At 39.0% G+C, this 25,008-nt stretch overlaps 1 protein-coding gene across 1 annotated transcript in view; it reads right to left on the bottom strand.

The window, feature by feature from the left end:
- LOC119789931 (carboxyl-terminal PDZ ligand of neuronal nitric oxide synthase protein-like) overlaps positions 1-24,677 on the bottom strand; it is a 49,857-nt gene extending 25,180 nt beyond the window's left edge. The window contains exon 1 of the mRNA XM_038295133.1: positions 24,477-24,677. Coding sequence (XP_038151061.1) covers positions 24,477-24,677 — 201 coding nt within the window. The remainder of the gene's footprint in view (positions 1-24,476) is intronic.
- Positions 24,678-25,008: the final 331 nt, after the last annotated feature.

The following is a 25,008-nucleotide window of genomic DNA, read 5'->3' as shown; positions in this document are numbered from 1 at the left end:
TTCATTTTCTACTCACCCCCATGCTGAACAACACTCTGGAGTACTTTTTTGATATCTCAAATGCATCTGGAGATCTGGGAGGCTTCTTGCTGTCTGCTGACATTCAAATAATGGAGGTCTATGGCGCCCGAGGCAGAAAGGTCCATAAAAGTCCACAAAAAACGTGTCAATATTCCTCCATACTGCTCGTCCAATGTATTCCAAGTGTCCTGAGTGGGTAGCGTCCATAATTTACTCGAAACGAAGTCATTTAGAATGTTTTTAGAGCATAAAAAGTAGTGTATAGGATTTCCTAAAAGCGCCTTCACGAGTCTACGGAAACCGCGGCAGACCAAACCAGATGAAAGTGCGCATTCAGCGTCTGCTCTGCCGATAATGCAAGCGTAGAAGAAGAAATGTGCTGTTTACCTGTGCAAAGAAAGAAACAACGAAAGAAAAATGTCTGAGGACTTCAGTGTTGAGGAAGAGCATGAGTTCTTTGCAGAGCTAAATGCGCACTTTCATCTGGCTTGGTCTGCCGCGGTTTCCATAGACTCGTGAACACGCTTTTAGGAAATCCTATACACTACTGTTTATGCTCTAAAAACATTCTAAATGACTTCGTTTCGAGTAAATTATGGACGCTACCCACTCAGGACACTTGGAATACATTGGACGAGCAGTATGGAGGAATGTTGACACGTTTTTTGTGGACTTTTATGGACCTTTCTGTCTCGGGCACAATAGACCTCCATTATTTGAATGTCAGCAGACAGCAAGAAGCCTCCCAGATCTCCAGATGCATTTGAGATATCAAAAAAGTACTCCAGAGTGTTGTTCAGCATGGGGGTGAGTAGAAAATAAAGGCTAATCATGTTTTGGGTGTACTATTCCTTTAACATCATAAATGTAAGTGATACATTTACCTTTAATTACAGTTTTTTTCACATTTCTGTCACTTTTTCATAATTAAGGATAAAATTGATGGTTTACTTTTACCTGTCATTTCAAAACAGTAACACAGCTGTGACAAAGCACTTATCTTCTAATGCAACTAGTGTTGCACCGATACCAGTATTGGACAGGGCCCAGAGCACTAGAGCACCAGCACTAAAATGGTGGTATTGGAATCGGCGTGTACCACCAAATAGGGCACTGATACCATTTTGAGATCCAAAAGTTTCTTCAACTATTGTCACCCATTCCAGGTAGGCAATAAAAAGTTCTACTGGATTCACTTTGTATTTTTTTTTTTTTCCTGCTTCACAAAGGTAGACAGCAGCTTAACAAAGCCATGATGGCAATCATGGGCGTAGGTTTGCATAGGGACCATAGGGACATGTCCCTACCAAAATTTTGGACGGACCCATTTGTCCCTACCAATAATTGGATGTGAACAACATGTTTATAATTTACTATACAGCAGCCGCTTCTTTTCCTCTAGCAGCTTCTCTGCCTGGTAGCTGCAGCTGCCTGCTCTTTCCTGTCCCTTTCATATAGCAGTGCTTCAACTGTGCAGCACGGTTTAACTCTGATTATTCTGCCTTAAGTTCCGCCTTCTCTCTTTCTGATTGCGTGTTTTCTAGTCTGTATGTGCGCGCGCGGTGCTTGGAGCACGAAAAAAAAGACGCTAAAATAAATTAATATTGGGCTACGAAACTAGTCCAAATTAAAAAAAATATTATCTACGCTAAAACAGGCGAAAGCTTCTGATTGGAGTTCTGTAAAGAAGCAGGAGAGAGTTTTTTGATTTGTGGAACTTGAGAAATGTAAGTTAACAACGTTAGGATTTCTTTTATTTTATCTTTTAATGAGATAGCCAAAGGCTCCTTAAAGAAGATCTTTTATGAAATGAAACCAGGTGAAACAGAAACGTTTAAACGTTTCCTTTGGAGGAGTTCTGGAAGGAGAATATTGACAGACAAAAACATTTTTTTTTTTTTACTTCTTAAATGCTAAATGTTTACATATTTTTTTTTACAACCTTGGTATAATTCCTGGTCTAAGTGGGTCGCTCTGTCGGCTAAAGGCACATTTTAGTGGCCCTATACTCCAGTTTACGATTAATCAATTACTAAATTAGTTCATGATTATTTAAATAATTTGTTTACATGATTAATTGTTTCAGCCATAGATAAAATACATGAAATTAGCTACACAGAGTAACTACAGCCCAGATGTACAACTTCTAATATTAATATTTTAAATGCTCAGTGTCAGTTCCTCTTATAGTTCCAGTGCACATGTAAATACAATACATTTATTTTCTGTCCCTTGAATGTATTATTTTGCATGATCCAGAGAGAGCATATTAGATAAAAAAAAAAAAATAAGAGTGGGGTTTACTGTAAAGGACCCAGATATTTGTTATAACTAATATTTTTTTTATATGCTTTTATTCACATATTGTTATTTGTTTTTATGCCTAATGTTCCTGATTCCTCCGTTTAAAGAAATACATTTTGGATTAATAGTGAATTTCGGCAAAAAGGGTTTACGTGCCTTTATTTTGAAGGGTTGATTTCTATTTCCGGTTCAACTGAAAGAAGCACTGCGTGCCTACATCCTTACCAGATGGTTTTGCTGCTTGTTAAAGGACGGTTTCCATTCACATTTTTATATGGCATCTAGCTGGAAGGCGAACAGGTATAATTTTCTTTGTTGTGTAGTTTTATATGTATAATAACTCTACGTTTATTTAGAGTTTATATATAAAAAAGAAGTTGAAGAAGCTAATGGTAGCTAATGATAGCTAATGGTAGCTAATGGAATTCATGGTATTCATCCTATGTTGAGTGGAGTAATTTTGTAATTTATTTTTGTTTATCTACAGCTCTTACGGTGTGTCTATGGTGTATTTCCATTTCTGATTAATAAATGGGTTGGAATACCCCACCATAGTCCATCAGTTATCATCATTGAGTGCGTCGTCTGAATAAAAGTCTGGCTAGACTGCTACAGTAAGAGCTTTCTCCTGCATCATTCCTGCTGCCACGCTGCATGATCGAGCCATGAAGACCACACGGAGCTACGTTGCTACTCAGCATGTGATGACAACAGATACTTCTTAGAGCAACTTGGCACCATTTTACGGATCAGATGGACATAGACTTCATGGTCATCATGCAGGCAGTTTATTGGTTTGGTGTGAAGGTCAGACAAGGTATGGAACATTTCATTTTAACTAAGAAGTAACTATCCATCTTCAAGAAGAACGTCAACTTATCTTTAACAGTTAAAGAAGGTAAAAGGGTGTCAATTACAAAGGACATTTACGGAATAGACACAAAAAAAAAAAAAAAAGGGTGGATGTTTTATATGGAAACTGCATTTGAAGCTTATGTTTGAGTTTTATTTTTCTTTGCATTGTACGAAGGCTACCTGCTCTTTCTTTGATGTGGTGCTAAAGTAAGGAATTTCTTCTTAATTAGTGCAGTCTATAAACTACGGTAAATACGGAAAATCCATTAAATAAGGTTTATTAAACTGTAACTAAATATGAAGAAAATTGAGAATCCCGCCCCACAATCAGAGCTAGAGAATCAGATTGATAGCCTCCAAATTAGAATCGAAGCCCTTAAAGCATCTCTTATAAATACACCAGAGTGTGCAGAGAGAGAAGTTTTAGAAAAAGAAATCCAAGGCAAAGAAAGGGAATTGAGCAGCTTACAAGGTGAACTAACAGCAGGCCTCCGACGCTCAACCCGTCCAAAAAATCCAACTTCTAAAATGCTCGAAATGCAACAAGAAGAGGTAAGAAAAAGGGAAAGAAAGTTCACCTCAACATATGAAAAATGGAAGACTCGAGACCGTGAGTCAAGAGAGCAGCTTAAGTTGGATATCAATGAAAGTGAACTGGCTTCTCTGATGGACTCTTTAGAGAAGGACAAAGAGGCTGTGTTGAAAGCCTACCTTGAAGTGCGAAATCACATCACACCGTCACCGGCTTTAAGGCGCCGTGTTGATAGTTGTGAGGCCATTAAGGCAGATATTTTAAAGGTTACCTATGAGAGAATGTCAGGCATTGATGGAGATTATGATGAACAGCAAGTAAAATCCCGTCTTAAAGAACTACTTAAGAGTAGCTATGCACGTTCCATCTATGGATCCACTGTCTCTCGAATTACTAACTCAGTCCACAGTCATGAGAGCACATCCCTTACAGTTAAGCGAGTGGATGCTGCAGCAGAGCTTGCCGCAAAGGAAGCAGAGTTTCAAGGGTTGCTGGAAGAAGAGAAGCAAATGGAAAAAATAGAGCAGCAACAAAGGCAAATAGAAGTAGAAAAACGCAGACTTGAACGCATTCAAGCAGAAAAGGATTTAAAGGCTGCCCGGGCCAGACTGCATGTTTACGAACAGAGAGCATCGCAGGAAGGCAGTGTTTCTTACTCTAGTAGTTCAGAGAGAAATCAGAACCCAGCTGTGACCAGCAATCGAACAAACAATGTTTTAGCATCTTCACCTGACATGAATGTGTTATCTCTCGCCCAAGTCTTTCAAGACAGTATGGCTCTAAATAGACTTCCAGTACCAGAACCATCTGTTTTTAACGGTGACCCTATCCATTTTATTGAGTGGAAAACCTCCTTCATGTCACTTATTGATGCAAAGGCAATCTCCACAGCAGACAAACTTTATTACTTAAGGAAATATCTTGGTGGTCCAGCTCGAAGAACCCTTGAAGGAACTTTCTATAGAAATGATGATGAGGCTTACAAGGACGCGTGGAACAAGCTAGATGACAATATGGCCAAGCCTTCATTATATAGAGAGCCTTCCGTGACAAGCTCACTAATTGGCCAAAGCTCCAACCAAGGGATGCAGAAGCATTAAGAGATTTTGCAGACTTCTTGAACGCCTGTCAAGATGCAATGACACATGTGAAGAGTCTGGAAATACTGAACGACTGTGAGGAAAATAAGAAGCTAGTCCACAAACTACCTGAGTGGCTAGCATCTCGCTGGAATAGGAAAACCACAGAAGCCTTGAAAGAGAAAAAAGAGTTTCCCAGCTTCAAAGACTTTGCCACCTTTATGGCTATGGAAGCAGAGGTTGCTTGTAATCCGATTACTTCAGCCTATGCACTTCACAGCTCTGAGTCCACCACTACAAAACGAGAAAGCAGGGAGCCTAAGCGTAATAAGGCAAGTGTTCTGAGTACTCAAACTGGGACCAGTGAGGACAAACAGAGGTCAGCTAAAGGAAAGGATAGGCCTCCTTGTTCATTCTGTCATGAAAATCAGCATAGGCTCCATGGATGTCCCAAGTTCACTGAAAAAACACTGGAAGAGCGGCGAGAATTCTTTAAGGAACATAACCTCTGCTATGGCTGCACTAAACCTGGTCATAGTGCAAAAGACTGCCGATATCGACATACTTGTAATACATGTAAAGGCAGACATCCCACTTGTCTGCATGACAACAATTATGTAAGGAAAGAAAGGGCATCACTACAGGAAAATGCCTGCCCAAGTAGTCATACAGAAGCTGTTGCAACTTCCATGTCAGTGACTACAGGACAGGCTACCAACACGTCTATGATTGTGCCCGTATGGGTTTCAAGGAATGATTCACAAACAGAAAAACTGGTTTATGCATTGCTGGACACACAAAGTGACAAGACATTTGTCGACCAGGAAGTAAGTAATTCTCTAAAGCCAGAGTCCTTTCCAGTCAAACTAAAGTTAACAACCATGATTGGACGTGATGTGGTGATGAAAAGCCAAAGGGTCTCAGGGCTTCGTGTACGAGGCTACTCCTCCTCTCTCTACATAGACCTTCCTCCCAGTTACACCAAGGATTGCATACCGGTAAACCGTGCTCATATTCCTACATGTGAAACAGCCAAAAATTGGAATCATCTTTCAAGGGTTGCAAATGAGATTGCACCACTGCAGGATTGTGAAGTTGGACTTTTAATAGGATACAACTGTGCAAGGGCAATGACACAGAGAGAAGTAATAGCAGGAGGAAATGATGAGCCCTTTGCGGTTCGTACCGACCAAGGGTGGAGCATAATGGGTTGCTCCTCACCATGTCTGGATGCTTCAAGTGCAGTTAGACAATGTTTTCGAGTTGCAGTCAAGGAGCTCCCTTTGGTTACCCCTGGAGATGCTATTCGTGTTCTGGAGTCTGACTTCAAAGATGCACAAGAAGATGGCAGGACAGCCTCCCAGGAAGACATTCTGTTCTTGGATAAGCTCAAGAACGGCATCAAGAAAAACAGTCAAGGTCACTATGAGATGCCGTTACCCTTTAAGGAGAGACCCATCTTACCTGACAACAAACAGCTTGCCATTGTACGCCTCAGCCATCTCAAGAGGAAGTTGTTAAGAGATGAAGATCACAGAAAGGAGTACATCAAGTTTATGGAAGAAGTCATAGAAAATGGGTATGCAGAAGAAGTCCATGAAGAAGGAAAGGAGGGCGAAAAATGGTACATACCTCATCACGGTGTATACCATGCTAAAAAGCCAGACAAGCTACGCGTGGTATTTGATTGTTCAGCTAAGTACAAGGGTACCAATCTAAATGATCATCTGCTTACTGGACCTGACTTGATGAACAATCTCAACGGGGTCCTCCTTCGCTTCCGGCTCCACTCGACCGCATTTATGTGCGACGTTGAAAAGATGTTTCATCAGTTTCACGTTAAAGAGTAAGACCAAGATTACCTGCGCTTCCTTTGGTGGAAGAAAGGAGATCTTAGCGTGCAGCCACAGGAGTACCGAATGAGAGTGCATATCTTTGGCGCAGCCTCCTCACCTGGGTGCGCAAACTATGGCTTAAAACATCTGGCCACAGCAAATAAAGACCTGTATCCACTAGGTTCAAAGTTCATTATGAGAGACTTTTATGTTGATGACGGGATAGCAAGTGTGGATAGTACGGAAAAGGCCATTCAGCTGGCTCAAGAGGCCAGAGAACTTTGTGCTCTCGGAGGTCTTAGGCTCCACAAGTTTGTGTCTAACAACAGAGCTGTTTTGGAAAGCATACCATCCTCTGAACGTTCGTCTGATGTTAAAGATCTAAACCTTAACTGTGATGACCTCCCTTCAGAGAGAGCGTTGGGTATCCAATGGCATGTCAACTCAGACTGCTTGAAGTTCAGCATTAATCTGAAAGACCAGGCCGCAACACGTCGAGGCATACTATCCGTGGTTGCCTCCTTGTACGACCCTTTAGGGTTTGTAGCCCCATTTTTGCTTGTTGGAAAGGCAGTGCTGCAGGAAATGTGTAGACGTGGAACGAACTGGGATGATCCTTTCACAGAGGAACTTCGTCCACGGTGGGAGAAATGGAAAAACGACCTTATCAACATAGAAAAATTAAATATACCCCGGAGTTATGCACCTGTGGAGTTTGGAAAAGCTACAAAAAGAGAGCTGCACCACTTCTCAGATGCAAGCATGTCTGGCTATGGACAGTGTTCATACTTAAGACTCATGAATGAAGAAGGAAAGATCCACTGTGCCTTAGTTATGGCAAAATCTCGTATTGCTCCAACAAAGGTCATCACAATTCCGAGATTAGAGCTCACAGCTTCAGTAATCTCAGTGAAAACCAGTATTGTGCTAAAAGAGGAGCTTGGAGATGCTGACATAAAGGAGTATTTCTGGACAGATTCCAAGGTCGTACTAGGGTACATCAACAATGAGGCTCGGCGTTTCCACATGTTTGTGGCCAACCGTGTCCAGAAAATACATCAAAGTACAACTCGAGATCAGTGGCGATATGTTCCCTCTGACCAAAACCCGGCAGATCATGCCTCTAGAGGGCTATCCATCGATGAACTGATATCGTCGACCTGGTTCACTGGCCCCACTTTCTTATGGGAAAGAGAAATCCACTTTCCACAAGTGGTGATCTCAGAACTGCCTGTGGGAGATCCAGAAGTAAAGGGAGCTCAGACCCTAAGCACGGAAACTAGAGAACAAGACTCTATCACGGATCACTTGTTAAAACTCTCGTCCTGGTCCAGGGCTGTACGTGCAGTGGCACGCATCATTCGCAGGATTAACAGAGACAAATCGAACAGTCTCTCAACAGAGAAGGAAAGACAAGATGCGGAGTGCGTGATAATCAAAGACCTACAGAGACAAATATATTCAGAGGAACTGAGGCTGCTAATAAAGGGCTCTCAACTGCCACCCCGCAACAGTCTGCACCGCCTCAACGCCTTTGTGGACAAAGATGGTGTGATCAGGGTGGGAGGACGACTCCGAGATTCAAATCTCCCTTACGAAGTCAAACACCCAGCTATCATTCCAAAGGAACATCACATCACCAGAATGATCATCGCACACTGTCACTAAAAGATTAAACATCAAGGCAAAGGAATGACCATTAATGCCATCAGGGAGAAAGGCTATTGGATATTAGGGATTGGTCGGGCCGTGGCATCTCATATCCGTGTGTGTGTGGAGTGTCGTAAGCTTCGGAGATGCACAGAAGAACAAAAAATGGCTGATCTCCCTCCAGAGCGTGTTGATTCATTCCCCCCCTTTTTATACTGTGGGATGGACTGCTTTGGGCCTTTCTACACAAAGCAGGGGCGAAACACACGTAAAAGATATGGACTTCTCTTCACCTGCTTTTCCTCTAGGGCCATCCATATCGAAATGTTGGAGGATCTTTCAACGGACTCCTTCATAAATGGGATGCGTTGCTTCATTGCCATACGTGGGGCAGTGCGCCAGATTAAATCTGACCAAGGAAGCAACTTTCTGGGCGCTAAAAATGAACTGAAGGAAGCTCTCAAAGAAGTCGACAATGACAGATTGGCAACCTTTCTCTCTGAGAATCAATGTGATATTGTTATGAATGCTCCAGGTTCAAGCCATGTTGGCGGAGTGTGGGAGCAACAAATTAGAACAGTCAGGAGCATTCTCAACTCCACCCTCTCACTCTCTCCGGGAAATCTTGACGATGCTTCCCTTCGAGCATTCTTCTATGAGGCAATGGCAATAGTGAACAGCCGCCCTCTCACTGTTGAAAATCTCAATGATCCCAACAGCCTCGAGCCACTCACCCCTAACCACCTACTTACCATGAAGTCTACTCCAGCTCTTCCTCCCCCAGGCAAGTTTGTCAGAGAAGACCTGTATGCCAAAAGAAGATGGCGGCATGTGCAATATTTAGCAGAGCAGTTTTGGAGCCGTTGGCGGAAAGAGTATCTGTCCAACGTTGCTGTTAGACAATGCTGGCATGCCCCAAGGAGGAACCTGCAAGTGGGAGATATAGTCCTGATGAAAGACGATGACTTGCCCAGAAATGACTGGAAGTTGTGTAGAGTTATAGAAACTACAGTGGATAGAGATGGTTTGGTTAGGAGAGTAAAGATATGTTTGGGTGACAGAAAGCTAGGCAAAAAAGGTGAACGTCTCACCAAACAGTCAGTACTTGAACGGCCAGTTCAGAAACTGGTCCTGTTACTAGATAACGAATAATAACACATTTCTAGTCATTGGTCCTTTTGTTTGGAAATCATTTGTGTTTTATCTTTCTGTGATCATCAGCCTTCTGTTTTGAAACACCAATGATTTGGTGGGAGTGTAAAGGACCCAGATATTTGTTATAACTAATATTTTTTTTATATGCTTTTATTCACATATTGTTATTTGTTTTTATGCCTAATGTTCCTGATTCCTCCGTTTAAAGCAATACATTTTGGATTAATAGTGAATTTCGGCAAAAAGGTTTTACGTGCCTTTATTTTGAAGGGTTGAATTCTATTTCCGGTTCAACTGAAAGAAGAACTGCGTGCCTACATCCTTACCAGATGGTTTTGCTGCTTGTTAAAGGACGGTTTCCATTCACATTTTTATATGGCATCTAGCTGGAAGGCGAACAGGTATAATTTTCTTTGTTGTGTAGTTTTATATGTATAATAACTCTACGTTTATTTAGAGTTTATATATAAAAAAGAAGTTGAAGAAGCTAATGGTAGCTAATGATAGCTAATGGTAGCTAATGGAATTCATGGTATTCATCCTATGTTGAGTGGAGTAATTTTGTAATTTCTTTTTGTTTATCTACAGCTCTTACGGTGTGTCTATGGTGTATTTCCATTTCTGATTAATAAATGGGTTAGAATACCCCACCATAGTCCATCAGTTATCATCATTGAGTGCGTCATCTGAATAAAAGTCTGGCTAGACTGCTACATTTACCTCTGCACAATTCTCTATCTTCAGAAGAAAACATAGGATAAATCCACATATTATAGACTATATTTGGTTAAACAGACACTGTCTTAGTCGCAGGTAAATTTAAATGCAATCCTTTTCAAAGTGGAAAAAGTCCTAATTCCACATTCATCAGAGCCAGTTATGCTTTAAATATTGATAAACAGCATCTAGTGCATGTAGTGCTTATAAGATTTGTATTAATGTAGCAAGAAATGCTGCTGTTCTCTTTAAACAAAACGAGCCCTGAAGCTCCCATTAAGCATAAAAAAGAGCATGCATATTTTTTGCAAAGGACCAATGAAACTGAAGAATAGTGTCCCTACCAAAGTTGAAATCAAACCTACGCCCTCGATGGCAATTATTTTACATCCAAGTAGTATGCAGTTCTTCATATATACACACACACATCAATTTCAAACAGATGGTATCGGTATCGGCCAATACTGCACAGCCAGGTATCAGGCATCGGTATTGGGGCCAAAAAATGGCATCAGTGCAACATTAAATGTGACATCCAGAGATGAATTCTGCAAAGTCATTGACTCAGTTCAATCAGTCACATTTCCTTACTTATAAAACTTTTAACCAATTTGTCGTGGGATTTGATTAAGTTAATTCTCTAAAGTTCCTTGAGATGACATGTGTTGTGAATTGCCTCTATGTACATAAACTGAACTGAATATTTATTTTCCACCCTGAGCATAGAAGTTACAAGAATCAGCTAAATGTTTGAGATGCCAAGACTTTCAGCATCACCCCCCCCCCCCCCCCCCCCCCACACACACACACACACACACACACACAAAAAGCTCCATAATGTTCTCCAGCACAGCCTTCTAAATCAGCTGGAATAAGAGGTTATCAACCATGTCCTTCCCCACTCTCACCAAAGGTGATGCTTTCAATCTTGGGAGTTGGCGGGAGCTGTGTCAAAAATGAATTCATTGCTGCCTGCCTCTGGAGGATCCTCCATTCTGAAGCTATTCAGTCAATATGTCAAGGTAGCTCAAGCCTGAGAGAGGTCTAATCAAATGCAACGGCAAAATAAATTCCAGCAAAACCAGAAATGGTGTGAGGAAATTAATTAGATTGTTCTGTCAATACAGATCAGAGCAGCGAATTTTGCCTGTGAAATATAAAGTTGGCATAACAGAATTTGCAGAACCAAACACAAGAGGCTGCATTGATGAGCTGACATCCAGGCCTAGCTCCACAACACGCTGTGATGAAAATAAATCAAATCTTTTCTAATCAGCTAATCCATCTCCTCCTACTCAGCACACATGCTTGGTCTGCAACACACAGATACAGCTTCACAGACCCGGGGAGGTACAGCAGAGAGAAGGCACCACTGACTGTGTCCCTGACAATAGGGTGGGTGTTTTGTTCAGCACTGGTAAAAAAATGTCTTGATGTGCAGAGCAAAAGAGTCCCCCTTTTTTTTCCTCTTCCCACCAGAATGATTAGTATTCAGCTATGCTAAGTTGCTGTTGGCGTGGTATCCATGGTGAAGGGATGGGAGTAAACCTCACTCATGCTCCATCTTTATCATGGAGGAAAAAACGCAGCTCAGCTTGTAATTCAGATGTGGAGAGGAGAAAGCTTTCCTTTTTTTCTCTTCATTATGAACTTGAACAGTCTGTCTATTCTACTCTGCATCTTGCACAAATTTTCTTAACATTAGTGCTTTGATAGGCTTTGAAATATTGCGTCTACTAAATGTACTATTAGCACCCAGACATCTGCAGTTATATTTTTTATATTTCTATTTTTAAAAAACAAAAGCGGCGCATGGATGACGTCATCCACGCACTGTTCATTCTTCCTATCCGCTGGTAGCCGGTGCGCAAGGATGACGTCATACAAACGATGCTTTGTTTTTAAAAAATAGAAATATAAAAAATATAACTGCGGATGTCTGGGGGACAGTGATTCGCCTACATGTTATGAATGCTGGCGTAGCATAAAGACTAAATTATGAACAGTTTAGTTTGTGCCTCAAGTCTTTGCCCATAGGTAGACGTTACTTGGATATAACCTAACGGAATATCTTCAGAACGGCTCCAAATGACACAAAACTCATTTGGGTGAGTAGAACATGATGTAATAATGTAAAATCAAGGGCCCAATGTAAAAAACACAGCATTCCCCTTTAATCTGTCGGCGTGTGTTCAAAGAACAACAGTTTGGAAGTTATTTATTAACATAAACTCACCACAGTAATTAATAGTAAAACTATTCTCTTAATTTCGCAGCATAAACTTCATCACAGGAAACACTACTTTGGGATGCATAGAGCATGGCATGCACACATTTTTTTGGTTTTTCACCCAATATATATTTTCTAATTTTTTGGACACTTCAAAATGAAGCAAACACTATAAAATAAATCCAAATAAGACAAATTGAATGTTGTGATTGAAATACAACAACTTACTCACTTCACAGCTAAAAGTGGGGGTATTACATTCGCTTTGTGCATCATTTTTCCATCCATCTTGTGCAAAAGTTGAGATACACAATTATCTTTTTTTTAAAGATTCACAACATGACCCTGAAATTTGTAAGGTTTGACTTAGTTTCTATATTTAATTAAAAAAAACCCCACTCCATCTGGTAAATTAAATCTAAGCAATTATCCTCACTGCCCAAACCAACAGCATGCTGAATGCTGTCTATGGAGAGCATAGACAGCATTCAGCAATGTGGAGAGACTCCACATTACCCAATTTAATAACAAATCAAATCACATGAGTTTCTCAAGCTGAACAAATAAAGATGCTATTTGTCAGGTGATCATTAATCAAAGCAGAGGAAAGGAGTCAATAATAAAACCCCCCACAGAAAATCAAATAGACTTTAGTCTGCTGTATCACTGAAGCACACAGTTAAGGAATAATAATAATTAATTATAATGATTACAGTTGTTTCAATATGTAGATCTAATCTGGTTAAAATTTCAATTATTATTTGGATTTTTTTCAAAATAAAATTAGGGAAAAAAAATAAACTGGTGGTTTTTGCTGTTTTTAAAATAAAATCAGTAAAACCAAACAAATCCAAAATTTAAAAAGGCGGCTTTTTCTCTTTTTGATTGTTAATTTAAAGACACGACTATTATTTTATTTGTGTGCCAATTGAATTATGGTCTAAACTTCTGGCTCATATTTTTTAATTAGCATCAACATGGTGAACATTTCTTTGTAGACATGTATTGCCTTATTCACAGGATGTCGGGCTAACTGTTCACAGTATCTATATAGTTTAAACTGAACAAAATTATCTGCTACAGTGCCCTTTCTGCATTGTTGTTACCCTGGCAACCGCTCAGCATTTTCTGTTTTCACGTTGGGATCTCAACTCCAAACTAAAAGCATACATGGATGGTCAAGGGTGGTCGTATTGACTTTTTTTTCTTCCCTTTGCCTTCTCAAGATAATGACATAACTATCTCATTATCATGGTTAAACCTTCAATCGTTTTCTCGAGATAAAAGAATTATCTCGTTATTACAAGAAAACAGTTATTGATTTCTTGAGATGATTAACCTGTATGAGTAATGGATGAAGCTGGCGAACAGCCCTGAATTCCCAGTCCATCCATGCCTGCGGTTCCCATAGTTGTGCAGTCGCGGTACTCTTCTTCTTAGTTTCCTTTTTCTTTTCACTCACTGTCAGGTCGTGGTGGATGATTGGATGGCATGGAATACAGTAGAAACAAATCTTTTTTTTTTTTATGAAAACCTTTAATCTGGACTCATTTTGGGGGTTAATGCATCTCATACGCTACGGGTAGCACTGCTGCCTTGCAGCAAGAAGGTTCTGGGTTCGATTCCTGGTCTGGGGTCTTTCTGCATGGAGTTTGCATGGTCTCCCTGAGCAGGCGTGGGTTCTCTCCGGGTACTCCAGCTTCCTCCCACAGTCCAAAAACATTCCTGTTAGGTTAATTGGCTTCTCTAAAGTCCCCTTTGGTGTGAGTATGTGTGAATGATGATGACCTGTCCAGGGTGTACGCTGCCTCTAGCCCGTAGACAGCTGGAGATAGGCAAGGCACCCCTCGTGACCCCACTCGGGATTAAGGGTGTCAGAAAATAGATGGATTGATGGATGCATTTTATACCTGTTACAGGCGTAACATCAGGGCTGTTCAGAAAACACAAGTGCTAAGGCACTGGGGGCATAGGTCTAATTGCTAATGAATCAGAAGTGGAAGCAAATGATCAAACCAACCATGTTGTCTCGTTAATCTAAAAGTTAAACTTTACATCCAAGTAGTATGCAGTTTACAGAATTACACATAGGCTGCCATGACTTAGATTTCTAAATCCTCTCCCGCTCTTGTAATATTGAAGGATGTAATCAGTTCTAACACACAACAATAATCTTGTTATGACAAGAAAATGGATTTCATTATATTTAGATAATGAGAAAATTAACTTGTTTTCTCGAGAAAAAGCATCAGAGGGACACCAGCGCTCTTCACTGCCGTAGTTAACACTACAGCAGGTTGCTTTTTTGTAAGTTGTGATCAACTCAGAACCCTGAAAAAATCTTCATAATAGTAACATGTAGGTTCATCAGAATAAAAGGATTGCCGATTTCACAATGGGTTTTTCCACTGAAATGATTCTGTAATCAATGCAAAATAGGGTTCTTAGGTCATTCATCAGGAAAGGCAACAATTTGCATTGTTTGAATTTAACATTAAAAGAAAACTGAGCCTCTAACTCAAAAATCAACCCCAAAAGTTTCACAAAAGAACATGGAAGTTAGCTGAACGTTCACCTTTTGAAATAACCAACAACTTAAAGGTATAATTATTGGCGACTCACTCATTAAGTTTAAGATTAAAAGTATCTAGCGTTTCTGAACAGACTTGAATTTTTTTCCCCTACATTTAACGCTTAGTTCTTCAGGTTAACAGAACTGAAAATTGTTTTTCAGCTCAAGGTGTTTTTTTTTTCTTTAATGGATTATCACTATGAATTAAAAACGAAGCTATATATTTTGTTGTTCCTTTAAAAAAGTTCGTTAAATAAATAAATAAAAAAATGCAAAAAAAAATTTTCTGTCAGATTGTTCCAGATTAATTAAGCATAAGAGCCAAAAGCTGTTTCTCTATGTTTGGTTCTTCATATGCAGAGCAGACTTAAACCAGATGATCTGAGAAGTCTGGTTCGTTAATCCACTGACTACAGGTCTAAAATGTAATTTGGTACTAAGCCTATTCAGTAATTTAGAGACTGACAAAGGTACGTTAAAATACATTCTCTGAGATACAATGAGCTAAAGGGAGTTTTTAATAAATGGTGTGATGGTTTCATTTTCTTAGTTTTGGATAGAAGATGGGAGGCAGTGTTCTGGATCAGCTGCAGCTGTCTGAGCTACAGTATATTTTAGGCAGACTTGTGAAGACACCTTTGCAGTGATCAATTCCGCTAAGGATGAATATATGTATTAGTTCTTTTAAATATCCTGTGGTGAGAAATTAGTCCTTTAATCCTGGATATGTTTTTTAGGTGAGTGAAGGCCATCTTTATGAGCCTATGAGGATTCATTTGAAGATAATTTGCCAAAATCGTCAACGTTTGGTTGAGGCTTGAGGACCCAGATGCAGAGGCAGGGAGGCAGAGGTTAGTTCTTGAAGATTTCATTGAAATTACTTTGTACTCACAGGCAACTGAGGCAGGAATACAAAAATCCAACGTAACAAAATACAAACAATTCAGAACCATGGAGACACCAGCGAAAGACGAGGAACCAGCACTGAGGAACTGCACAGGGAGAGTATTTATGGCTGACTGAACAAAGAGGACTAACGAGCTGATTGGGAGCTGGTGTCAACAGAAGCTTCTAGAAAGGAGCTAGGGAAAGGGGGAACACAAGAGGGCAACAGATAAAAACCTAAGAACTCAAATATATCCAGAAAACGCAACAAAATAGTAATTAAACCAATAAAACTAGAAAACAAAGAAAAACATCAATCAACATGAAACTGAAAACTCAAAGAAAACTTAACAGAACCAAGACCATAACAGAAATTAAAGTTTCTTGCTAACAGCACTATGGAAAGTTACATACTTCTTCACTAGACATATTAGACATACAAGACAACTGGTGAAAAAGGGAGTGGAAAGCAGTTTCCGGGCGGGTTATTAGCAGGAGTGGAGTAAGAGTGTTTTTGCTTGACAAACCTGCTGATTTGGGCAAATGAAAGTGCTAATTAGCCCAACTAGAGGAAAAATTTTATTTAATTCCTGTAGAAGAAAACAGTTTTATGTGTCTGGGGTTTTTAGCCTCTCAAACTACAGCTAATAACAACAAATTTTTATTCCACCGGTAAAATGTTTACCAATATATACATGTTAGAGATCGTTGGAAAGCTTAGATTATCCACTATTCAACCAACAAATTCATTTTATGGATACAGTGAGCACCATAGCACAATTAACACAGATATAGCAGCATGTGAAAATGTAAATATGACCAAGCAGCCACAACAAGCAAGCATGTCTTTATTACTGCTGTTCAAAAAGACTTATTATTTTCCAGAATAAAAAAAACAACAACTTTGAGCCATACTTAAACTGATGCAGCTTGGGCTGTGTTAGCTTTCAAATAATGTATCATAACCTTATAGGCAATTAGGGTCTGATTAATTCATTTCAAACTATCTGAGAAGATCTGCTCTTGTCGTCATTTCCTGCATATTGGTAATCATATCTGCAATTTATGCATAGTGCTGTTGTAAATTGTGGCTGTCTTTGAGTTGTTAAAAAGAGATCTATTCCACAATGTCTCCATGATGACCAGTCACCTGACCCACAACACTTGTATCAATATCACAACCTCCGGAGGGGTGATGGTTTTAAAACATCTAGGAAGCAAGGTCTTTAAAATGCTGATTTTGATTAATTAATTTTATAGATTTTAATGCATTAGAAAATTGAATGCAATTGATTACACTTTTTTTTTTTACACATAAGTCCAGAGAGGGAAGGTTTTGTATTCAATGTTTCGTGTACAACTGTTAATTTGACGTCCAAGCAGCATCACAAGCTTTGGTCCACTGGGGGCATTCAAGTCTGAAAACCATGCCTCTAGTTATACATTAATTATGGTTCTGCAAGTTCTTCTATAGCTGCTGTTCACACCGGTCACTCAGAACTTCTCAATGAGGGGATTCCAGGAGACTACTGTAAATGTAGCTCCCCAGGTGTTATTTGTAGACATAACACTCAGGTGGTTTACATTATTTATATTACAGTAATTTGTTTACATTAGAACCTCAACCTTATCTTCTTATGCCCACCTGTTTACTGCAACCGGCAGTCAGGAATGAATAAAATAGGTATCATTCTGCAGAATGCACAGATGTTTGCAATGCTAATGTTAGCATCCACACCTGCAGCCCACATTGGATCAGATGATGAGCTAACTATAATAGTCCAGCTCTAAAAAAGAAAACAACAGCCTGCTAAAGTGGGTTTCAACATGAATTTGCTTATTTTCTTTTATTACCTGGATAAAAATTAGCCTCAATTGTATTGTGTTTTAAATGCACAAAATGTTGCATTTTGATTTGCAAATGTTAAGCTCTGACAGGTAATGCTTTATGCATGGCTTTACTGTCACACTATACTTCTATTTACTTTTTAATTAGATTTAAGTTAAGTTACTCATAAAGTTAAAATTAGTTTATTCCTTATTTGTGTTTAGTGTTTACCTTATTCAATAGACAGAATTGTTCTGTAATGAATGTTCATATACTGTTCAATACGTTCCATAAAATATTACGGATAAAAAAAAAAAGGCAAAAATAATTATAACTTTCAAACACATGAGGGCTGAATAACCAAAAAATAGATTCAAAACAATGCATATTTTTGTTACTGTGATCATATGCTTGATTATTCAACACATAAGCAATAAAAAGGGTTTTTAATAGAAAACCATATATGATTTTCGATTAAAATGCGATTACAGACCGTGTAATTAACTTTTAATCAAGTTTCACCACTAATCTACAGATAAGAGATGTCGTTAGAGCAAGATAATATTTTATATGAGAAAAATGTTTTCTGACAAGTATAGGAGGATGTGCAGTGACCTATAACTGTCAGGTTTAAATACCTCTCTCTCGGAGTGGAGATAGGATGTAGCCGGGTTTCTGTGTGACAATGCCACAGGTCCTGGCAGTCAATGAGGAAAAAAAGAAAAAGCCATAAAAAAGGTATGAGCCACTGCTGCGACAGAACTCAGGTAAAGGAAAGCTGGCAGCTTGATCGTGATCTGGCATCAGCAGTAACTTGAAAGAAGAGGTCAGTGCCATCAAGGAGACAGAAGCAGCAGGGTGCATGGGATGCATAACGTGGAGGACAAGTGGAGTGATAAATCAATTTGAGAGGAAAAAGACTCCCAGTAGAACTGCCTTTAGAGAAGGCTGCAATGAGAGCGGCTGGCCAGCTGAGCTTTGGGACTGATATTCTGTTTTTGCTTTCATGCAACAACAGAGAAGGACAGTTATCCAGTGGAAATTATAGCCACACAGAGAAGCTTATCCATTCTGTAGGGTTTATTTATAGACATGGCAGCTGAAACAAGTTGTATCACAACTGCAGCTGATATGGTCTAGGTGAATATGACACCCCAGTTTAACACTGAGAGAATACGGGTAGAAGATTACTTGAAAACATTGCTGTACAAAATGCAAAACCAATTATCCAGTCAATTAAATAGCCAAGTTTCTTCTGTTCAATCTGTTATTCTCTAATAGTTGCCTGTACTGCAACCTTGGTTGTCATAGGAATGTTCACACCTGTAACACAATGTCAAAGAGTGCAGCATTTTATATCCAATCTAACGAGAAAAAATGGCTGGTTGATTCTAGGTAAATGTGCCAACTTTGTTTTAGTTTTATGTAACAGAATGTTAGTAAAGTAGGTAAAGGTTTTAGGACATTCAAATAAAAAATAATAAATAAAAGTTAAGATTTTAAAAAATATGAAAAGTTGAGTTTGTCTTTGTATGCTTGTCATCAATCAGAGCTAGGGCTGGCAATATGGACCAAAAATTGTACCTTAATATTTTGATCTATATGAGAATATACAATATATTTCTTAATATAAATGTTCCTTTTATAAATAATTAAAAATAGACACATTTGCATCAAAGGTTGGTCCCAAAAATAACATCAGCGCATTTTTTAACAAACAGCTGTAGATGTGGTTCCTTGAAGTACAGATATTTTAGTTATCAGGCTCCTCTCCTATTGAACCAAGTTCCCAGGGTTTTGCGTTTGAGTTTTTATTGGTTCTATTTCCATTATTCCGTTATTTTAGATTGTATTTGAGTGTTAATGTATTTCTTGTTTACACTCTGTTGCAGTCTTGTGTCAGTCTCGTTTTCCTAGCTCCCTTCTAGGTTCTCCTGTCCACACCTGCTCCCAATCTGCTGATTAGCCTGGTCTTTTTTCCTGTCTTCCATATATGCACCTCCTCTTCAGTCAGTGTTTGCTGGTTCCTTGTCATCATTTCCTTGCCATTTCATGTGAGTTTTCGCTGATGTTTTTTCATTTTCTGTATTTTGGTATTTTCAGCTTCAGTCTCTGCATTTGGATCCTCTTCAAACCTCCACTTTACCTGACACAATTATCATATTTAGTCCATCAGGCAGACAACCTGGCCCTGTTCGAATTCATGGGATGCGTCCTTAGAAGGCCAGATTCGAAGGACGATTACTTCATAGCGCTGCGCCGAGGTCTGGTTGGATTCCAAGAGTCCTCGTTATGCGGCCTTAAAATGCGTCCTTTTTTAGCCCGATTTGAAGGACGGGTCCGATGTATCCTCGGTATCCTTGGTTTTCCCAGGATTCATTGAAAGACCAAGAAAGCCGGCTGCTCCGTGATCAGATGAAAGGTTACTTGCTGCCGAATAGTGGTGAATATTGGAAGTGCAGTTTAATATAATACAAGTATGTGAATAGTTTCGTCTGAGATGAATAAAAATACTTGTTTTAATGGTTATTGATTCAGATATGTGTATTTCTAATATATAATGTTTGGTTTATCTAAAAGTTTATCTGTTACTGTGTAAATAAGTTTGGCTGTCATTTAAGGACAGATTCTATAGCTGCAGAGTGGGGACTGTACATCTGATAGGATTTTTATTTTTTTACTTCTGTTTTGCGCAATATGCTTAACTAAGTATTGTTTTGTTGTTGAATATTAGAGATTTTGCAGATATATTTTTTATACATACATTGTTTAGATTTACTTATATCTTTCTACTCGTTTTATAGAATAAAATAGAAAATCCCTTAGACCTTAGAAAAATTTCTAAGAATAACATAATAGGGAAGAGTTAAAATAGATACATGTAGCTGACCTAATTTGTTTATTTCACTCACCTGCCTAACGCTGCCCGGTTACCCATTATCATTATTCTCATCCACCTGCTCCTGCTGCTTTATATACGGATCAGTCCCAGCTATCTGGGCCAGATCATTGACATTGTTGCTGAGATAACTTTGTTTTGAATATTACTTTGAGTTCATAGCTTATGTTTTTGTTCATGTCCTTGTTTTTGGAGATCAGTGGTGAGAGCTTTTTTAATGCTCCGAGTTCTGTTGTGATTTAAATAAACGCTTTGAATCCCCACTGTCTGTCTTGTCTCGAATTCTGGGTACTACATTCTGAGCTTATTACACCTGGAGGGAGGCATCAGGTAGGCTGCTACCAACAACTTTCATCATAGATGATAGAGTTGGGCTGTTTTTCAGTGTTTAGTTCTGTTTCTCTCCTAGACATAGCTATGGGCTCACCTTTCACTGTGACTGTGTGCTATATTTCATTCTTTTTAACACGAAATCCAACTCAGAGCTTGTCTGCTTAACTTTCTAACTTGGAAAGTAATCATGGATCAGGGCTTATATGTTCCTCATGTGTGCTTCTGTCTCCTTGCACCCAGGTAAGTATCAGCAGAAAGCCGCTCACACTGAGCCGGGTTCTGCTGAAAATTTCTTCCAATTTATAAGGACATTTCTTTTCTCTCCACAGCCACTGCATGCATGCTCTCAGTGAGGTATTGCTGTAGATTCAGCGACACAATGAAAACAAATATCTGTCACTACATGCTCATCTAGGAGCCAATCCTACAAAATCAATGACTAAATATGTAAATCCCTTTATTGTCCCACAATGTGCAAATTTGTTCTCTGCATTTTAACCCATCCCCTTGAGGAGCAGTGGGCTGCCATTGTGTGGCACCCAGGGAGCAATCAGGGGTTAAGGGTTTTGCTTAGGAACCCAGAGTGGAGGTTGTAGTAATCAAACCGGGTACTTGCAAACTTCTCAGAGCACAAGTGCACTGCTCTAACTACCAGGCCAACACTCCCCGCTATAGAAATGTGTCTGCATGCATTGGGGTCATCACAAAGGATGTCCTTGCTTCCTGACTTCTGTTGTGTGGTGGTTCAGGGAGGACCTGTCCAAATACAATTAGCTTAGAAAACGTGTAACTAATATGACTGTATAATCTGATCAAATTGTAAAGCGCTTTAAGATCCAATGTGTTGTGAATTGGTGCTATATAAAGAAACTGAATTTAAAGGAATATTGTCTCATCTTACATCTCTTTTGCAAAGATCTTGATATATAATAACCAGACATACTCTGAGCAAAAAGCCACTGAAATAAAAAATAAAACAAAAGATTTACATAGTAACTGCTTTATTAAACCAACTTAAAGGTACACTATGCAACCGGTGTTGATTTTCCAGCGAGGCTCCCCCCAGAGGGCGAAAGTAAAAGTGCACCGTGCACAGCTGTTCTCCTGGTTTCTCCGTCAAGCAAGGCGCGGTTGTTTTGAGCTTAGCAGTTTTTGCTGCTCGACGCGCGACTGGGGGGTGTAGCAGTTCTCGCCGTAAAGCAAGACCAGCTCTCGCGAGACTTCTGAGCCTGTGGGTGCGGGTCGGTGCTCCCGCAATTGCAAGTGCGGTATTTCCCCCACAGACCACCAGGGCGGCCGAGAATACCTTTGTTCAACCTGAAATGACTCATTTTATCCTCCAAAACGTTATGGAACACATTAATTTACTAAAAAATGTTGCATAGTATGCCTTTAATGAACCCCTATTAGAGATCTGGCTTTGTCTGTCATTTAGTATTTAAAAAATGCATTACACTCCTACAGAGGCAATAAACTTTTTCTTCATTATCAATCATGCAGATTGTTGAGGAGGAATTCTCCTCCTTTTGGCCGTACAACATTACTTCAGGTATTAGACGTTGAGACAACGATTTTACACTGCTCTGCTAATGTCCATAGCTGGAGGTCTGGACTTTTTTTTATTTATTCTATTATCCATTATATATGTTTTTTTTTTTTTTTGCTGACTGTATAGGAACTTTGAAGAATGTTGGAAGAAAATGGAAAGAATTGTGACGTTCTTTTCTCATGGTGGTTAAAGTTACATCTACAAATTAGACAACATTGGGAAAGTATCCTACCTGCTTTAAAAACATACAATGCAACTGAAAGATTCTTGTACTGGAAAAATTGGTCGTTAAGTGCATCAACTTCATCGAAATCTACACAACATGTCGGCCTCATAATCTATCTCAACTAGGTCGCTTGGGAAGTCTGTTTACAGAATCAAAACAATCAGACCTTTAGAGCTGCAATTTTCAGTCACTACTTACATCACTTACATCAAAGAATAGTTTCAATCAACGTTGGTTTAAAAAGCCAAAGCAAAAGTCTCACTATTTAGTTTTATTTCTAAATCACCATCTATTAGGGACATTCCTATCTGATACTAACGTCAGAAAAAAATGAACACTGGAAAATCTCTGCTATAAGTAAAATGATAAACACCTCTTCCTCCTTCCTCCGCTGCTTCTATCCACTTTTTTTTTTAATTTATGTAACACATTGATTAACAAAAGGGTTAAATGGGTCAACTGTTCTTGTATATATAATTTTCTTGACTATAGTTCTGTGTTAACATAATATCCCTTGATCAGGCCGTTTCTAGCAGCCAAGACTACTAATAAGTATTGAAAGTATGTATGATTCTTGCTGATATCATATCAGGTCAATGTTTGTATTGGTCGCTAAGCTAAGTTGTAATATCTACAAAAAGTTGTGTCAGGAATCCCCTACCATCTATACCCGATGGGTTCAAACCCACTAAAAACAGTGAATATTTAGGTGGTTTTATGCATGTTACCAGTCAGTTTTTGCAAAAACACGACTGTTAACCCCGCCCCCCCAACCTCCTCGTGAAATCTGGATGTAATATGTGTACTTCCAGCAAGGAGAAAAAATGTCACTGTTTCTCAATGATATGTGCCGCAATGATTCAATATAAAAAAAAATACTCCCCAAACCAAACCGTCACAATACGACGGTCTTGCAGTAATGGTCTTGGTTATATCAGGTTGGTTTAATCTAGCCTTTATTTATTACCCATAGCTTAAACAACCATGTATGGTGGCCTTGGATAATTCTGCATCAAATTAACTAGGCTAAACCACCTTCTATTGCTTATCAGATAGCAAAAAGACAAAACCTCTGATACAGTATCACCATAAAGTCCTACTCTTTGTATATCTTCCATAAAGATGAAGCAAAATACACAGCAAACTGATTATTTTTGAAATGTTGCAAAGTGAGAAAGAAACTGAAATGACAGTTTGCTGAATAAAAGGCAAAAAACTTGCTGCAGCCACAAACAAAATGCTGCAATCACACAAAGAAAGAGAGGCAATTAATAAAAAGAGAAGCAAACTCGCTCCAGAAAAATGTAGGTGCTTCAGACTAGAAGTCTAGAGGGAGTGGTATAAAGATCCCTGATTTAACTATTTTTAACAGTTTTGAAAACTTAAAAAACATCTGCGTCCGAATCAAAAGAAAATAGATGATCAAATAATCATACATGAATGAAGCAACTTCAGTAAGATCTCGTCTTATTCTCAGAATTTCTGCCTGATCCATTCTCAACCATGCTGTTATTTTCTCAGCTTTTCATTTTACATGTAATCTAGATGCATTTTTAAAAATATTTTTATTAGATGTAAATATGCATTTTTTACGGCACTGTTTTTTGTCTGAGATGTGTTTTGTTTATTTTACTTACATGTTCTGAGAGTCTTGTTTGATTTCATAGTCTTATGTACCTGTATGGATTCACTGACACCTAGATTTTCCCTAATTTGTCAGAAAAAAATAAAACTATTCTATTCTATTCTATTCTTGTCATTAAGATATTTAAAACCTAACCCTATTTCCTGAGGTCTTCAACTCACCTTCCGTTTAGATTTGAAGACATTGCAGCGAAAAACGTTGCTCTCTCCATCTCTGGCAATATAACTGAATATCTTCAGGTCTTGGGCATCGTGGGAGACGTAGAAGATCCTGTAGAGGCGCAGCAACACAACAGGTAAGATCCATAGATTCTGATAGAGATCCTTCATTGAGTGTTCATATGTGATTCCCATCTTCCACATGTTCCTGTTTACCATATAAAATTACCATAGATTTCAAATGTGATTCCCAATTGAAGGACATGTGATTCACATTTGAGGCTTGTTTGTCACATGTGAAAAACGTGAATAAAATATGAAAACATGTATTTACACATGTTTTTACAAGTACTTGTGTATGATTGTAAAAATGTGTGTTGCTTGTGATTCACATGGTTGCACATGTGAATCACATAGAGTAATGCCCATTTGAAGCACATGTGAATCACATAGAGTAATGCCCATTTGAAGCACATGTGAATCACATAGAGTAATGCAGATTTGAAGCACATGTGAATCACATAGAGTAAATGCC

This window comes from Cyprinodon tularosa, unplaced genomic scaffold (genome assembly GCF_016077235.1).
Source record: "Cyprinodon tularosa strain WSP-4 unplaced genomic scaffold, ASM1607723v1 ctg350, whole genome shotgun sequence".
NCBI classification, from domain to species: domain Eukaryota; kingdom Metazoa; phylum Chordata; class Actinopteri; order Cyprinodontiformes; family Cyprinodontidae; genus Cyprinodon; species Cyprinodon tularosa.
The sequence above is the reverse complement of the archived record's forward strand: the minus strand, read 5'-3'. Positions and strand labels throughout refer to the sequence as shown.